The sequence below is a fragment of the Saccopteryx bilineata genome, chromosome 4 (genome assembly GCF_036850765.1).
Source record: "Saccopteryx bilineata isolate mSacBil1 chromosome 4, mSacBil1_pri_phased_curated, whole genome shotgun sequence".
Lineage (NCBI taxonomy): Eukaryota > Metazoa > Chordata > Mammalia > Chiroptera > Emballonuridae > Saccopteryx > Saccopteryx bilineata.
Window position 1 is genome coordinate 71,795,816 of NC_089493.1, and position 15,580 is coordinate 71,811,395.

Consider the following 15,580-nt stretch of genomic DNA (forward strand, 5'->3'; position numbering starts at 1 on the left):
AAATACAGTTAAGTGTTGAGGTGATTATGAAAACCTTAGTAGAAACTGGCCTACATAGAGGAGAAAATCATTCTTCCTAATTGATTTATTCTAAGAGGCAAAAATGCGTTCTGAAAATGAGAGTGGACCTGAATCACCAGTCTGAAAGCCAGGGATCCCCATTTTGCATTCGCTTGTCGGCTTCTCGGGTGACCCTTCCTAGCCCTGTGGGCTCTGCACAAAGTATTCCTTCAGAAGCATTGTCCCCTGGGCCCACTTCTCTGTCAGTACCTCAGCATCATTTTAGACTGGGAGCAGCATGGGCATTGGAACTTGGGTGTCATGACAGAGAAGGTGGTGGTAAGGAGGCCGTGGGAGGAAGGTCAGTGTTCATGTGACCTGTCTCAGGAAATTGGGGGGGGGGGGCGACAGTGTGCTGTCTACTCCTTCCTGAGTCTTCCCAGCTGCCGCAGGCGAGTGTCCAGCAGTAAATCATCTGTAGAGGGGTGCCCCTCTTTTCTTCCCCATCTCGGCCAGAGCCTCATCCACACACACAGCGAACTCTCCCACTCTGGACTGACTACAGATCATAATTGAAAAGCCACCTACGTCAAGATTAGAAAATATTTTTAAAGGCCTGCGTAAATGTTCTATACAGAAGTTTTTGAATAAATTACATTAAAGCAAGCTGTTGTATCACAGACTTATAAGCATAGTAAAGAGCAGGTGAGGGAACTGAATTCATTTAATACTTTGGTTATTTTTGAGTAGGTTAATATGGTAAAAAACTGTGCCATGTATACATATCATGTGTTGGAAAAATGACTTCTAATGGGAGCTGTTGTAGTTAGTACTGGCAGTATAAAAGTTAGAAGGGATCTTAAATTACCTAGAAATTAAGGACTTAGCTTTTAGTAATGTTTTAAAAATTAAAATAGGGAGATCATTAGTGTGATTCTCTTTTAAAAATATATATATAAATTGCCAAGAACTAAGAGCAATTCTCTCAAAGAAGCCATTCTTTTCAGGAATATATTCTCTGGTACTTTTAAAAGAATCAATTTGGCTGTAAAGTTGGATCTTACATATCAGTCAGTTGCAGTTAGTAGCTGCTACATACTGATGCTTTGGCTCTTCAGTGCTTGCGCTGGGGCAGGGAGGAAGTCAAAATTGCTGTTGGGCCCTTCCAAAGGCACTACAGGTTAAATTATTTTCTTTAAAATTAAAAATTGTTTACAGTAAAATTGACTTTTTCCTTCTTTTTTTTTTAGCGTGTGCACACTCAAGAGAGAGATAGACAGACAGAACTGGAGAGAGATGGGACACATCAGTTTGTAGTAGCATCACTTTAGTTGTTCATTGATTGCTTCTCATATGTGCCTTGACTGGAGGACTCCAGCTGAGCCAGTGATCCCTTGCTGAAGCTAGTGACCTTGGGTTCAAGCTAGCAACCTTGGGCTTCAAACCAGCAACCTCTGGGCTCAAGCCAGTGACCATGGGGTCATGTTGATGATCCTGCGCCCACCCAGAGACCCTGTGCTCAAGCTGGTGAGGCTGCGCTCAAGCCCAAGACCTCGGAGTTTTGAACCTGGTACCTCAGTGTCGTAGGTCGATGCTCTATCCACTGCCACCTCTGGTCAGGCTAAAATTGATTTTAAAATTCGGTATAGTTATATTCTACAGTTATATTTTAAAATTTGGATATACATTTTTTAAACACATGTACAGATTAACTAGGATGCAGAGCAGTTTCATCACCCTGAAAAAGTCTCTTGTAGTTGCACCCCCGCACACTTAAAGGGCCAGTGTACTTAAAGCATGGGAAGTTTCTTTCTCTTTAGCTTCTATGTAGAGATGTATAAGCCCTTTATAAGGCTTAGCAGTCTTTATAAGCCAGTCAGAACAGAACTCTTTAAGAAACTTTAGTTATTTCATATCCTCCGGAGTTAGGTAAAGATATACCAATCTGTTTTCTTATGACACATTTCACACTCACACAATGAAAGAATGTTACTAAACTTTGGAGCAAATAAGGAACTTCTGGAGTAGCCCATTTGTCGGGCCTGAGCAATTTTTTCCTGAGCCTGAGCTACAGGTTGGGAACTTAGTCTGGATCAACACCAAGAGTTCAAGGTTGCATTTTCCTGTTTCATTTGTTCTCTTTTCTGAAACAATTGGTGAGTCCAGCTGGGAGTTAAGTAGGAGCTCAAGTCTAGTTTGTTATGTTTTTTTTTCCTTTTTCCAAGTGAGAGGAGGGGCGATAGACTCCTGCATGCACCTCTACTGGGATCCACCCAGCAACCCCTGTCTGGGGCCGATGCTCTGCCCATCTGAGGCCATGCTCGCAACTGAGCTATTTGATGCTGAGGCTCCTGAGCCATCCTCAGTGCCTGGGGCTGCTGTGCTTGAACCAATGGAGTCATGTCTGCAGGAGGGGCAGGGGTGAGGAGGGGTGGAGAAGCAGATGGTTGCTTCTCCTATGTGCCCTGACCGGGAATCAAACCTGGGACTTCCACATGCCAGGCTGATGCTCTACTGCTGAGCCAACCAGCCAGGGCCTAAAGTGTTTATTAACACAGAAATGTCATCACATTTAACCTGGCTTGTTCAGGGAAAGGGAAAAAAGTTAAAAACACAGAACCCTTCAGACTTACAGATAAGGCAAAGATGTTCAATATTCCCATTCATAATGCCATTTCTGTACACATTAAGGCTCATATATTTAGTTATAATGCACGTTAAGTCAGCCCTTACAAGTCAGAGGGGTTTTTTTTTTTTGGTTGTTCAAGGCATGCTGACAAGTTTAAATGTTTTAAAACTATCCAAATATTTCTTTCCCTTTAATAGTAAAACTTTTTGAGTTGGATATTTCTGTACTCTATTCAGATGGCAGGTTCCTATACTCAATAAGTTTATCTTTTCTTTGTAAAAAGATGGAAGCAAAGTTTTCCTCATTGTGATGAATTACAGAAATGGCCAGACCTTCTTTCTATCCCTGAATGCATGCCCCTTGCGATGTGACTTTGTGGCTCTTCTCAATAAAGAGTACAGTCTGTTTCTCATTCTTGAATTTGATGTTGGCCACATGGCTTACTTGGCCAATGGGATCAGCAATTATTTTGAAAAAAGAGGCTTCGGAAGCAATGATGCATTGGGGCTTTTGGAAGCTCGATGCTCTCAGCAGTCCTGTGAGCACCACCGTGTGAATGATCTGGGATAACCTGTTGGCTGCTGCCATGTGTGATCAAGTCCTTGCAGACATCACACTGACCACCAGACATGTGAGTGAGGCCATCCTAGACCGTGTTGCCCCAGTTACTTGCAGAGATCAGCTTAATTGGCTTAGACCAGAACCACACCACGGCTGAGCCACAGAATGAGAAGTAATAGAGGTTTATTGTTTTAAATCACTAAATTTCATCTACTTTATTATGTAGCCAAATTGATATACCCACTAACATATGAACACAGAGAAAATTGGTAACCGCTTTCTGCTGTGGGTCAAAAGGACGTGCAGATATAGATGGAAACAATTCCTAAGGGATAAACATTCACAGAGAAGAAAATTTGAGGATAATAACAGTGATATATGAAGTGAATCTGGACAACTTTGTCAACCATGTGGTTGAGTCTGTCTTACAGTCTGTACAACTGCAGTGCCTAGGACTTGATTGTGAAGAAATGGGTCCTTCAATTACCAGAGATTTCCCAAAATCCTACAGCACTGAACAAGCATAGAGGTCTCATCTTGGCACTTGCCAATGGTGCTGAGGGATCAGATGGCAGTTAAGACAGAAAAAATCCAGAAAGCACCCAGAAAACCAGGTCGTCATGAGTCAGAAATGATACCGGAAGAGCCCTGGCCTGGCGGGTCAGTGGATAATGTTGTCCCAGCAAACCAACGTCACAGCTTTGATCCCAGGTCAGGACACACACAAGAAGCAACCAATGAATCACAACTAAGTGGAAAAACAAGTTGATGTTTCTCTCTCTCTCTCTCTCCCCCGCCACCCCAAATCAATGGAAAATTTTAAAAAGAGAGGGAGAGAGAAGTATACCGGAGGAGATGTAGAGCACACGCTGAGCTGCTGCCTGGCAGTAGGTACAGGATGTGTACTTCTCTGGCGCTGTGGTTTGTGGGCTTCGGTGTGTGACTTCTCATGGTATCTTAGTGGTACCTCCAGAACACTGTGTCTTAAAATCTTCAAGATAACTCTCAGAGATAATGCAAAGGATTCCAGTTGTCAGATGAACTGGGTTCCTAGAATAAATACAGAATGATTTATGAATAGTTCAAAAACTGACACTTGACAGTTCATTGTAGATAATGCTGTAGCTAGTTTTGATTAAAAAAGAAATTAGTCTTTGACAAAGAAAAAAAATGCAGTTTGGATTTATCACGGGATGCATACCTTTTAGTATGGAGCAATAATTGTTGGCTTATCTCAAAATATAGAACTTTGAGAAATGTAAATTTTTACTGAGCTATGATATCTAGTGAATCCCCTGATGGGTGAGGTGTAAATATAAATGTCAGTTTCACTTTTTTTTTTACAGAGACAGAGAGAGGGACAGACAGGGACAGACAGGAACAAAGAGAGATGAGAAGCATCAATCATCAGTTTTTCGTTGTGACACCTTAGTTGTTCATTGATTGCTTTCTCATATGTGTCTTGACCGCGGGCCTTCAGCAGACCAAGTAACCCCTTGCTCGAGCCAGCGACCTTGGGTCCAAGCTGGTGAGCTTTTGCTCAAACCAGATGAGCCCGCGCTCAAACAGGTGACCTCGGGGTCTCGAATCTGGGTCCTCCACATCCCAGTTCAATGCTTTATCCACTGCACCACCGTCCGGTCAGGCCAGTTTCATTTTTTTGAAAAGACTATTTTGACTTCTGGGAATGTATTATATTAATTTTTTTCCCTTTTAATAGAGCTATTGTAAATATTTTATCCAATATTTGAGATATTTGCAGGTCTTTATAATCAAGTTGTTCAACCAACTGATGTAGCATTTGGGAAGATCATTTGTCCCTGCTGATGCTGCTCTCTATTACATGTATATAACCATTATTTTATAAATTTGACTTCAAGAATATTAGTATTGTACAGCAGTATTTACTTGAATTTTGTTTAAAGAGACAGCTATTGGAGGAAAGAGAAGAATATATATATAAGCAAACTGCAGGTGGAACTTGAAGAAAAGTACCAAGATACCTTTATGATAGAAAAAAGCAAGTGGCTAAAAGAACAGGAAACCGACATTGAACAGCAGGTTGAAAATGAAGTGATGTTACTAATTCAAAAGAACATGTGCACCCCTATGTTATTGCAGAGTTATTTACAATAGCCAAGATTTGGAAGCAGCCCAAGGGTCCGTCAGTAGATGAGTGGATAAAAAAGCAGTGGTATGTTTACACAATGGAATACTACTCAGCTGTAAAACTGAAGGAACTCTTTTACCATTTGCTACAGCATTGATGGACCTGGAGAGTATTATGCTAAGTGAAATAAGCCAATCAGAGAAAGACAAGTACCACATCATGTCACTTATGCAGAATCTAATGAACAAATGAACTAACAAGCAAAATAGAGACAGACTCAGAGAGCAAACTGACAGCCATTGGGCGGTGGGGTGGGCAGGGTGATGTGGGTCGAGGGTTTGAGCAAAAAAGAGGAAAAGAAAAAACCTTATGTACGTAGACAACATTGTGATGATTGCCAGGAGGAGGTGGAGGAAGGTGTAGGGGGATAAGTGGTACTGGAGGGAGACTTGACTTGGGGTGGTGAAAACACAGTACAGTGTGCAGATGATGTGTTACAGAATTGTGCACCTGAAACCTGTATATTTTTGTTTACCAGTGTCAGCCCAATACATTCAATAGAAAAAAATTGACACTATTACTCCAAAACAAGCAGTAACACTAAAAGAGAATTTTGGTCTCTTTTGATGCTAAATAAAAAAGATATGAAAATACTAAAAAAATGAAGTGATGTTAGCCAAAGCACACTGAGGATAAAGAACAGAAGGAAGTGTGGGTTAAAATTTCATTCCAGTCACCATGTTGAAAAATGTGGTATTAACTATTGAGAGAGAGTTCTTCCTGAACAAGAGTATAACATTTCATAGCTGAGTGCATAATCACTCATTATACTTCTCAGAATTGGTCTATTAGTAACTTACACCAATTTTATTTTTTTAAAATTTACCCCCCACCTTGCTTCTTAAACCCAATTCAAGATATAATGGTTTTTTAAGGATACTTTTTGATGCTTTAAAATGAAACCATGACCTAATTTCTCATTGTGAAATGATTCTGATAAGTTTAGATAAATCTATAATTAACAAATAAACAACCCACATTATGGATTAGAAGAAAGAAGTAAGGCCTGGGTATATTCAGAAACACAAAACATTACTTCTGTTACCTAAGTAGCAATGAGGTTAAGGAATGCTAACAGTTTCCTAGAACATTAAGAACCAAATAATGATCTTAAAAACTGAGTTGGAAGTGAGATACATTTTCAAGCTTATTTAAATTAGATTCTCCTAGCCACAAGATTGCTATTAATTGGGGTTGGGGACACCTGAAGATATCCTGTGTTTTGGCCTCCCTATTCTTCATTGCCTATCACCTCCCCAAAGAGTTTCATTAATCTTGTGCTGTGGTGCTGGTGCCTGAAATTCTTTCTACTAGTCACTTTTTAATACAAAAATATATATTCTGGAATATATGGGTATAGAGCATCATCCTGGCATGGCTGGGTCGTGGAATCAATCCTCAGACAGGGATATATGAGAAGCAACCAATGAGAGCACAACTGAGTGGAACAACAAGGTGATGCTTCTCTCTCTCTCCTTCCTTTCGCGCTCTATTTCTTTCTTTCTCATATCAATGGAAAATTAAAAAAAAAATCTGGATATACAAATTATTTTTACATTGTTGCAAATTGCTTTTTAGTTGGATTTGCTAACCAGTTATTTATGGGGGAAGAGTGAGATAGACAGCTGATGCTATTGTATGTCAGGAGAGTATAAACTGCTACACAAGACAGCCACTTCAAGAGATAAAGTACAGCCAGGGTCTGGTAGCCAAGGAAGTAGATTGAGAACCCTGGACCCGAGGAGGGTGAGAAACAGGAAAGGGAAAAGCAGATTTCACTATTTCACAGTTTTGCCTAAGACTGATTGTGTTTGGATCCATTTCACTGCTTTGCTGAACATGGAAATCGTAAGATGGAAGAACGCCCCCCTCTTGAATGTCCAGTCTACTCAGTAAAATTTAATATTATAACAAACAAGATTTTAGCATCGGCCTGGCGTGCAGAAGTCCCGGGTTCGATTCCTGGCCAGGGCACACAGGAGAAGCACCCATCTGCTTCTCCACCCCTCCCCCTCTCCTTCCTCTCTGTCTCTCTCTTCTCCTCCCGCAGCCGAGGCTCCATTGTAGCAAAGATGGCCCGGGCGCTGGGGATGGCTCTATGGCCTCTGCCTCAGGTGCTAGAGTGGCTCTGGTCGCAACAGAGCGACGCCCCGGATGGGCAGAGCATCGCCCCCGGTGGACAGAGCGTCGCCCCCTGGTGGGCGTGCCTGGTGGATCCCGGTCGGGTGCATGTGGGAGTCTGTCTGACTGTCTCCCCATTTCCAGCTTCAGAAAAATTAAACAAAAAACAAAAACCTCCTCAAAGCAAAAAAAAAAAGAAAAAAAAGAAAAAGATTTTAGTGTATTCTCATGAGTAAAATTAGGTTCATTAGTTAGTCATACTGAGTGTGTGTTCTGGGAAAGCCTTGTGTTGATGGAAAAACGTATTAGTAGCAAAAGTTCCCCCCCATTTCCTCCCCTCCTCTCCTCACATCTCCTTTTTTCTTCTCTCCCTACCTCTCTTTCTTTCTTTCTTCCTATCATGCCATGTTTGTATTGGCTATGCCAAAGCCCCTAGCAGGTTGCATCTTTTTCTTTTCTTTTATCCTTAAGTGAGAAGTGGGGAGGAAGAGAGAGACAGATTCCTGCATGTGCCCCAGCCAGGATCCACCTGGAAAGCCTCCTACCGGATGATGCTCTGCCCATCTGGGACCATTGCCCTGTTGCTTGGCACTTAAGTCATTTTAATGCCTGAGGCAAGGCCATGGAGCCATCCTCAGCACTGGGGGCCAACTTGCTCCAACTGAGCCATGGCTGCAGGAGGGAAAGAGAGATAGAGAGAAGGGAGAGGGTGAGAGGTGGGGAAGCAGATGGTTGTTTCTCCTGTGTACCCTGACCAGGAATTAATCCCAGAATGTCTATGTGCCAGGCCCACACTCTACCACTGAATCAGTGGCCAGAACTCAGGTTGAATCTTGAGAGTAAGGTAGCCTGACCTTACATAGCATATTTAAATCTCCCATGTGATTGGGTCCCATACATAAGGTTAAAGAATGATTTTCAGAATTTACTTGAGAATATATTTCCACTGACTGACTAAACCTCATGTCATTTTTACAACAATGTCTAGATGGTTTTCAAATTCAGCTGTGGTTGCTTTCTTGGCTAGCTATTCCAGTTTTTACTAATAATTATTTGAAAATTTTTCTCATGATTTTTCTTTTGAAAACAGATGAAAGGAGAACTTGCCCAACAGCTTGAAAAGGAGTGGCAGTCTAAGCTGGATCAAACTATAAAGGCAATGAAAAAGAAGACCTCGGACTGCTGCAGCCAAACTGAGCAAGTAACTATCATTGATGTTACTTCCCAGAAAGAGATGGCAGTCATGATCGAAGAACAGAAGCGAAAGATCCTGCAAGATTCAGAGCAGGAAAAAGAAATAGCAATGAAGGGGGACTTGAAGAAACTTGAGGTTGAACTGGAACTCAAATATTGTGAAAACATCGCCAAACAGGTAATAGGTTTGTTTTAGTAAAATTACTTGAACTGCCTGTCTGTTAACAAAAGCCTATAAAATGCTACCATTAAAATTGTTCATAACTTTATACTCTGCATTCCAGGATAGAGAACTTTTATGTGGTTCCTAAAACTTTCTTCATTATGTTTCTTTTATGAAACTGTTGCCCCTTAATGTTTCTACATATTCTTTCAGTTTACAAAATGTATGCTTTGACAATGTTGACTTCAAGACAACAAAGGTAACCAAAGACAAAGATGGTCATTTTATAATGATAAAGGGGACATTGTATTAAGAAGACATAACACTTCTTAATATAGTCGCACTGAATCAAGGAGCACCAAAATATATAAGACAGCTACTAGTGTCTAAAAATAGAAACAGACAAAAACATATTTATACTTGGAGATCTCAATACACCATTGACAGCCCTAGATTAGTCATCCAAACAGAAAATTAATAAAGAAATATTGGCCTTAAGCGACATACTAGACCAAATGGACATAATAGACATTTACAGGGCATTTCATCCCAGGACTTCAAACTATTTATTTTTCTCCAGTATACATGAAACATTCTCAAGAATAGATTATATGTTGGGTCACAAAACTAACATCAAGTAATTCAAGAAAATTGAGATTATACCAAGCATGTTCTTTGATGAAGATCAGGCTTTAAAATTAGAAAGAAGTAAAGAAACCCGCAAAAATGTGGAAATTAAACAACATACTTCTAAAAATGACTGGATCGAAGAAGAAATAAAAGCAGAGATCTAAAGATATATACAGACTAACAGAGATGACAGTATGACATATCAAAATTTCTAGGATGCAGGGAAAGCAGTAATAGGAGGAAATTTATATCATTACAGGCTTGCATCAAGAAACAAGAAAGATCCCAAATAAATAGCTTAACATCATGTCTTAAGGATCTAGGGAAAAAATTAATACAAAAAAGTGCTGGTTTTTGAAAAAAATCAATAAAATTGATAGACCCTGGCTAGACTCACTAAAGAAAATGAGAAAGGGCTCATATAAACAAAATCTGAAATGAAAGAGGAGAAATTACCACAGACATCATAGATATACAAAGGATTATTGTAGAATACTATGAAAAATTATATGGCACCAAATTCAACAATCTAGAAGAAATGGATAAATTCCTAAAACTATACAATCTTCCTAGACTGAGTTACGAAGAAGTTGAAAGCTTAAATAGACCCATAAGCAGGGAGGAAATAGAAATAACTATAAAAAACCTCTCCAGCCTGACCAGGCGGTGGTGCAGTGGATAGAGTGTCGGACTGGGATGCGGAAGACCCAGGTTTGAGACCCCGAGGTTGCCAGCTTGAGCATGGGCTCATCTGGCTTGAGTGAAAAGCTCACCAGCTTGACCCAAGGTCACTGGCTGGAGCAAGGGGTTACTCGGTCTGCTGAAGGCCCATGGTCAAGGCACATATGAGAAATCAGTCAACAACTAAGGTGTCCTAATGAAAAACTGATGATTGATGCTTCTCATCTTTCTCTGTTCCTGTATGTCTGTCCCTATCTAACACTCTCTCTGTCTCTGTAAAAGAAAAAACCTCTCCAAAAATAAGAGTCAGGGGCCAGACAGCTACACTAGTGAATTCTACCAAACATTCATAGGATAGAAACCAACATTCATGCTATGTTGGTTTCTATCCTTCTCAAAGTCTTCCAAAAAATAGAATAAGAAGCAATACTCCCTACCATATTTTGTGAGGCCAACATAGCACTGATACCAAAACCTGGCAAGGACAACACACAAAAGAAAACTACAGACCAATATCTAATGAATACAGATGCAAAAATCCTATACAAAATGATAGCAAATCAAATACAACATATTAAAAAATAATACATCATGATCAAGTAGGATTCAAAGGCAAAAATAAATGAATGTGACTATATCAAACTAAAAGGCTTCTGTTCAGCAAAAGAAACTGACAACAAAACAAATAGCCAACCAAATGGAAGATGATATTTGCAAACAGCTCTGAAAAGGGGTTAATATCCAAAATATACAAAGAACTCACACAGCTCAGCAAAAAACAAGCAAAAAAAAAATGGGGAGAGGATATGAACAGCCACTACTCCCAAGAAGACATACAAATGGCCAACAGATATATGAAAAAAATGCTCATCCTCACTAGCTATTCGAGAAATGCAAATCAAAACTACAATGAGATACCACCTCACACCTGTTAGATTAGCTATTATCAACAAGACAGGTAATAAGAAGAGTTGGAGCGGCTGTGGAGAAGAAGGAACCCTCATTCACTGCTGGTGGGAATGCAAATTAGTACATCCAGTATGGAAGAAAGTATGGTGGTTTCTCAAAAAATTAAGAATAGAACTACCATCTGACCCAGCAATCCCTCTACTGGGTATCTACTCCCTAAACTTGAAAACATGGGTATGTAAAGACACATGCAGCCCCATGTTCATAGCAGCATTATTCACAGTGGGCAAGACATGGAAACAACCAAGTGTCCCTCGATGGAGGATTGGATAAAGAAATTGTGGTACATATATACAAGGGAATACTACTCAGTCATAAGAAATGATGTCATAGGGTCATTTATGTGATGGATATACAACATAATTGACTATTCAAATGGTGGAGTGATGTTTGCCTGAAATCTATGTACACTTATTGATCATTGTCACCCTGTTAAAATTAATTTTCTAAAGAAAAAAAATAAACAAAGAAAAAACGAAATGTATGATTCTCTGAGGCCACTCTGAGCTTGATTCCTGAGGTTAAAGATGGTGGGTTTACAGCTGAATTAAACATGTTTCAATTTTGACTCTTTCATGTCCAACTGTATAGAATATATTCCACTAAAGTAGTAAGGAATAAACAAGCTTAAAGCAAATAAGGTACACTGCTCACAAAAATAATGGGATATTTCAAAATGAATATGAAGCAATTAGAGAAGCATTTGATTCTGTTTTATTAAACAAGAATATCAGAAAAGTGAACAAGTCAAAGGAAGTTGTTTGATTATGCAAATGAGATGCAAAACCAACTTTTATTTCATTGGTGAAAATGCACTATACAAAAAACTGAAAGTGCTTGAGTATTCATTTTGAAATAGCCCCTGATTTTTATGATCAGTGCATTTGACCATATTTGCGTTGTGTTGAATCTGCAAGCATGGCTCTTACATGGGATTTGTTCTATAAATCCCATTTTTGGTCACAAAGCAGTGTCGCCTCCCCTTGGACACACTCAAAAAGCCAGCTCACTTTTAACTTGTCACTTATTTTCCAAGAAATGTCATGCTGAGAAAAGTATAGATCTGTGTTAACAGAATGAAGGTGAGTTCTTTGTTTATATTATCAATTACGGTATTTCTCAAATTTTTTGGTCTTAGGTTACCTTTACATAAGACATTTTTAGCCTGACTGGTGGTTGTGCAGTGGATAAAGCGTTGACCCAGAACGCTGAGGTCACCGGTTTGAAACCCTGAGGTCGCTGGCTCTGAGCGGAGGCTCATCAGCACAGGGTCCCTGGCTTGAGTGGGGGAATCGTCCACATGATCCCAAAGCTCACCAGCTTGAGCCCCAAAGTGAATGGCACGAAAAGCCCAAGGTCACTTTCTTGAGCAAGGGGACACTGGCTTGCCCCAGTCCAGGCAGGGACAAGAGGCAATCAAGCACAACTGAGGTAAAAGCAACTGCAAGTTGATGCTTTTCACCCTTTCCCTTCCTGTCTCTCTCGCGCTCTCTCAAAAAAGAAAAAAAAAAAGAGGAAACAAAACTATAAAACACTTTTTTTAAACGAGACTACTACTGTAGCACACGTTCCACTGGCTGGCAAAGCAGTGACACTAGCATCTAGCACATTGCCTGGAGTACTGTATTATCTCCACATGAGAGAACAGGGTGACAAGATGGGTAATGCCTGAAAGTCTGAGTAGCATTTTGAACATAGTTTTGACATCACAGACCATCTGATAAGATTTCTAGTCCTTATTGGTTTCTGGAACTGTATGTAATATAATATTATTTGTGTACTTATTATTTAGAGCTATTACTTATTAAGTTATGGTAACCTAAAGTAACATTTAAAAAATATATTCAGCTTCTGCTAAATACTTGAAATTTTGTTTAATTTGTTAAATTGTTCTCCATGATTTTACATGGCATCCTTAAAGTCTGGAAAGACAGGCAAAAAAATATATGTATTGGTATCAAGGGTATCTTCTTCAATCAATTAAAAAACAATTTTCTGAAATGTTTCCTGTAAGACTTGAACAGAGTGAGAAAATGTTCTGTAAACAAAGAGACGTGTTTAAGGATTCAGCTTTGGTATTCACAAAATTATAGATCTTATGAAGAAAAACAAATAGCATAGTATAGTAGGAAGGAAATTGTTTATAATAACTTTTTAAGGAATATAAATTTCTATAGAGGTTTTATCTTTTCCCCATATTTTTAACTCTTTGGAATTTACCTGTAAATGTATTTAACATTTTAGTGAGACTTCCAGTCTCTTACAACAATTGTACTTTTTGTGTATGTAGGAATATTTGTATGTGTGTATCTCTGTGTATTCAAAGCAAGAGAATAAGGAATGCTTATTTACTAAATGATCTTATGAAACTTCTACCAGATTTACAAGCAGATTACCCTTATAATTCTTCACATCTTCAATTTTTGCCTGCATTGATATTGATATATTACTCTTATTCTTTAGTCACAGACTCATTCTTGACAGTAGGAAAGTTTGCTGTAAGGCTCTAAACTATATTGGTGCTTGCCTGCTTGTATGCGTGTGTGTGAGTTAGTGTGTGTGTGTGTGTGTGTGTGAGAGAGAGAGAGAGAGGGAGAGAGAGAGAGGGTGTCAGGACTGAGGAGGTGGCAGTGCACTGACTTGGACAGCAGCTGTCACCAAGCAGCCCTCCTGCATGCCTTCTCCTTTTTTTCAAGATAAATAGGGAAATGGCAGTTGGTACTCTGTGTAACACTTTCTAAAATAGTACTGACCATCAGTCATTCATACATTTTCTCTTCCCACTGTGGCATTTGTATGGGACAGTATAGGAAAGTTAGAATAGAAGGATTAGAATTTATTGTTTGGGATAGGGTGAGGTATTTGAAGTCAGTTATAATTGTGGTGTAGTACAATGCCATGTAAAATGCACATGACATCCTCATTGCTATTTGCAAATGGGATCCTTTTGGGATTTTATTCCTTCCTTTACCTCTTTGTCTTGCAATGCCCCACAGGTGGAAATAGCCGTGCAAAATGCTCGTCATCGATGGCTGGAGGAGCTGCCTGAGCTTGCAGAGTATAAAGCCCATGTAAGAGCAGAACAGAAGAAGTGGGAAGAACAACAAGAAGTCTCTGTGGCCAAACGGGTAAGAACGCTCCTGGAAGAAGCTTCAGGAGGCCTCTCTCCTGCCCTCTTCTTTCCTGGCAGTCCTGGGCGTGGTGCTGACTCACAGAGCTGTTGAAGGATTAAATATGACAATGCATGTTAAATGTTAGTTAGTTCAGAAGCTGGCTAGTGGTACCTATTCTCTTTGTCATCAAGTTTTTCAGGGAGAGAGAATGTATTTTAGGATCTTGAAATTCACATAAGCAGAACAATAACTTGAACTGTGAAACTAAATTTCATTCTGTCTTGCCAAATCTTTAGGAGAAATTGAGGACAAGTGTTTTTATCTGTGTATTAGCTATACAGTATCCTTTCACATGCTCAAAGATGGTTTTTTGTACTATTAGTAGTCTTATAACACAGTGGTCCCTAACCCCCGGGCCGCAGATCGGTACCGGTCCATGGGCCATTTGGTACCGGTCCGCAGAGAAAGAATAAATAACTTACATTATTTCCGTTTTATTTATATTTAAGTTTGAACGATGTTTTATTTTTTAAAAATGACCAGATTCCCTCTATTACATTCGTCTAAGACTCACTCTTGATGCTTGTCTCAGTCACGTGATTTATCCGTCCCACCCTAAAGGCCGGTCCGTGAAAGTATTTTCTGACGTTAAACCAGTCTGTGGCCCAAAAAGGTTGGGGACCACTGTTATAACATATTATCCTTGGTGAACAGCCAATCCAATGCTCCTTTCCAGAGATGTCATGTTCTTTGATTATAATCATTTGTATTCTCCTAACTTAATTTGCTAATGTAAATTCTAATCAAAATGCCATTAAACTGAACATAATTTTGAAATTTGACACAAAGATTCTAAAGTTTACTTGAAAAATAAAAGGACTAAAGATTTTTTTAAATGTTCTAGGAAAGAAGTACTAGTCAAGCTCTACACAGAATATACTGAAAAGCAACAATTCAGACAGTGTAAAGTCACAAATATAAAAAATTGTTTTGGCTTTGGCTGCTTAGCTCAGTGGTAGAGCTTTGGCCCGGCCTGTGGATGTTGCAGGTTCGATTCCCAGTCAGGACACACAGAAAAAGCAACCATCTGCTTCGCCACCTCTCCCTTTCCCCATTCTCACTCTCTCTCTTTCTCTCTCTCTCTCTCTCTCTCTCTTTTCTCCTACTGCAGCCATGGCTCAATTGGTTTGAGCACATCAACCTGGGCATTGAGGATGGCTCTGTGGAGCGTCTGCCTCAGGTGCTAAAAATAGCTTGGTTGCAAGCATGGCCCCAGATGGGGATGGCTGGGTGGATCCTGGTCAGGGTGCATGTGTGTGGAAGTCTGTCTCTGTATCTCCCCTACTCTC

General features: G+C 39.8%; 1 protein-coding gene across 1 annotated transcript in view; it reads left to right on the top strand.

Annotated features, from left to right (window-relative positions):
- CEP152 (centrosomal protein 152) overlaps positions 1-15,580 on the top strand; it is a 105,773-nt gene that overhangs the window by 64,579 nt on the left and 25,614 nt on the right. Inside the window, exons 18-19 of the mRNA XM_066276884.1 lie at positions 8,572-8,853; positions 14,115-14,246. Coding sequence (XP_066132981.1) covers positions 8,572-8,853; positions 14,115-14,246 — 414 coding nt within the window. The remainder of the gene's footprint in view (positions 1-8,571; positions 8,854-14,114; positions 14,247-15,580) is intronic.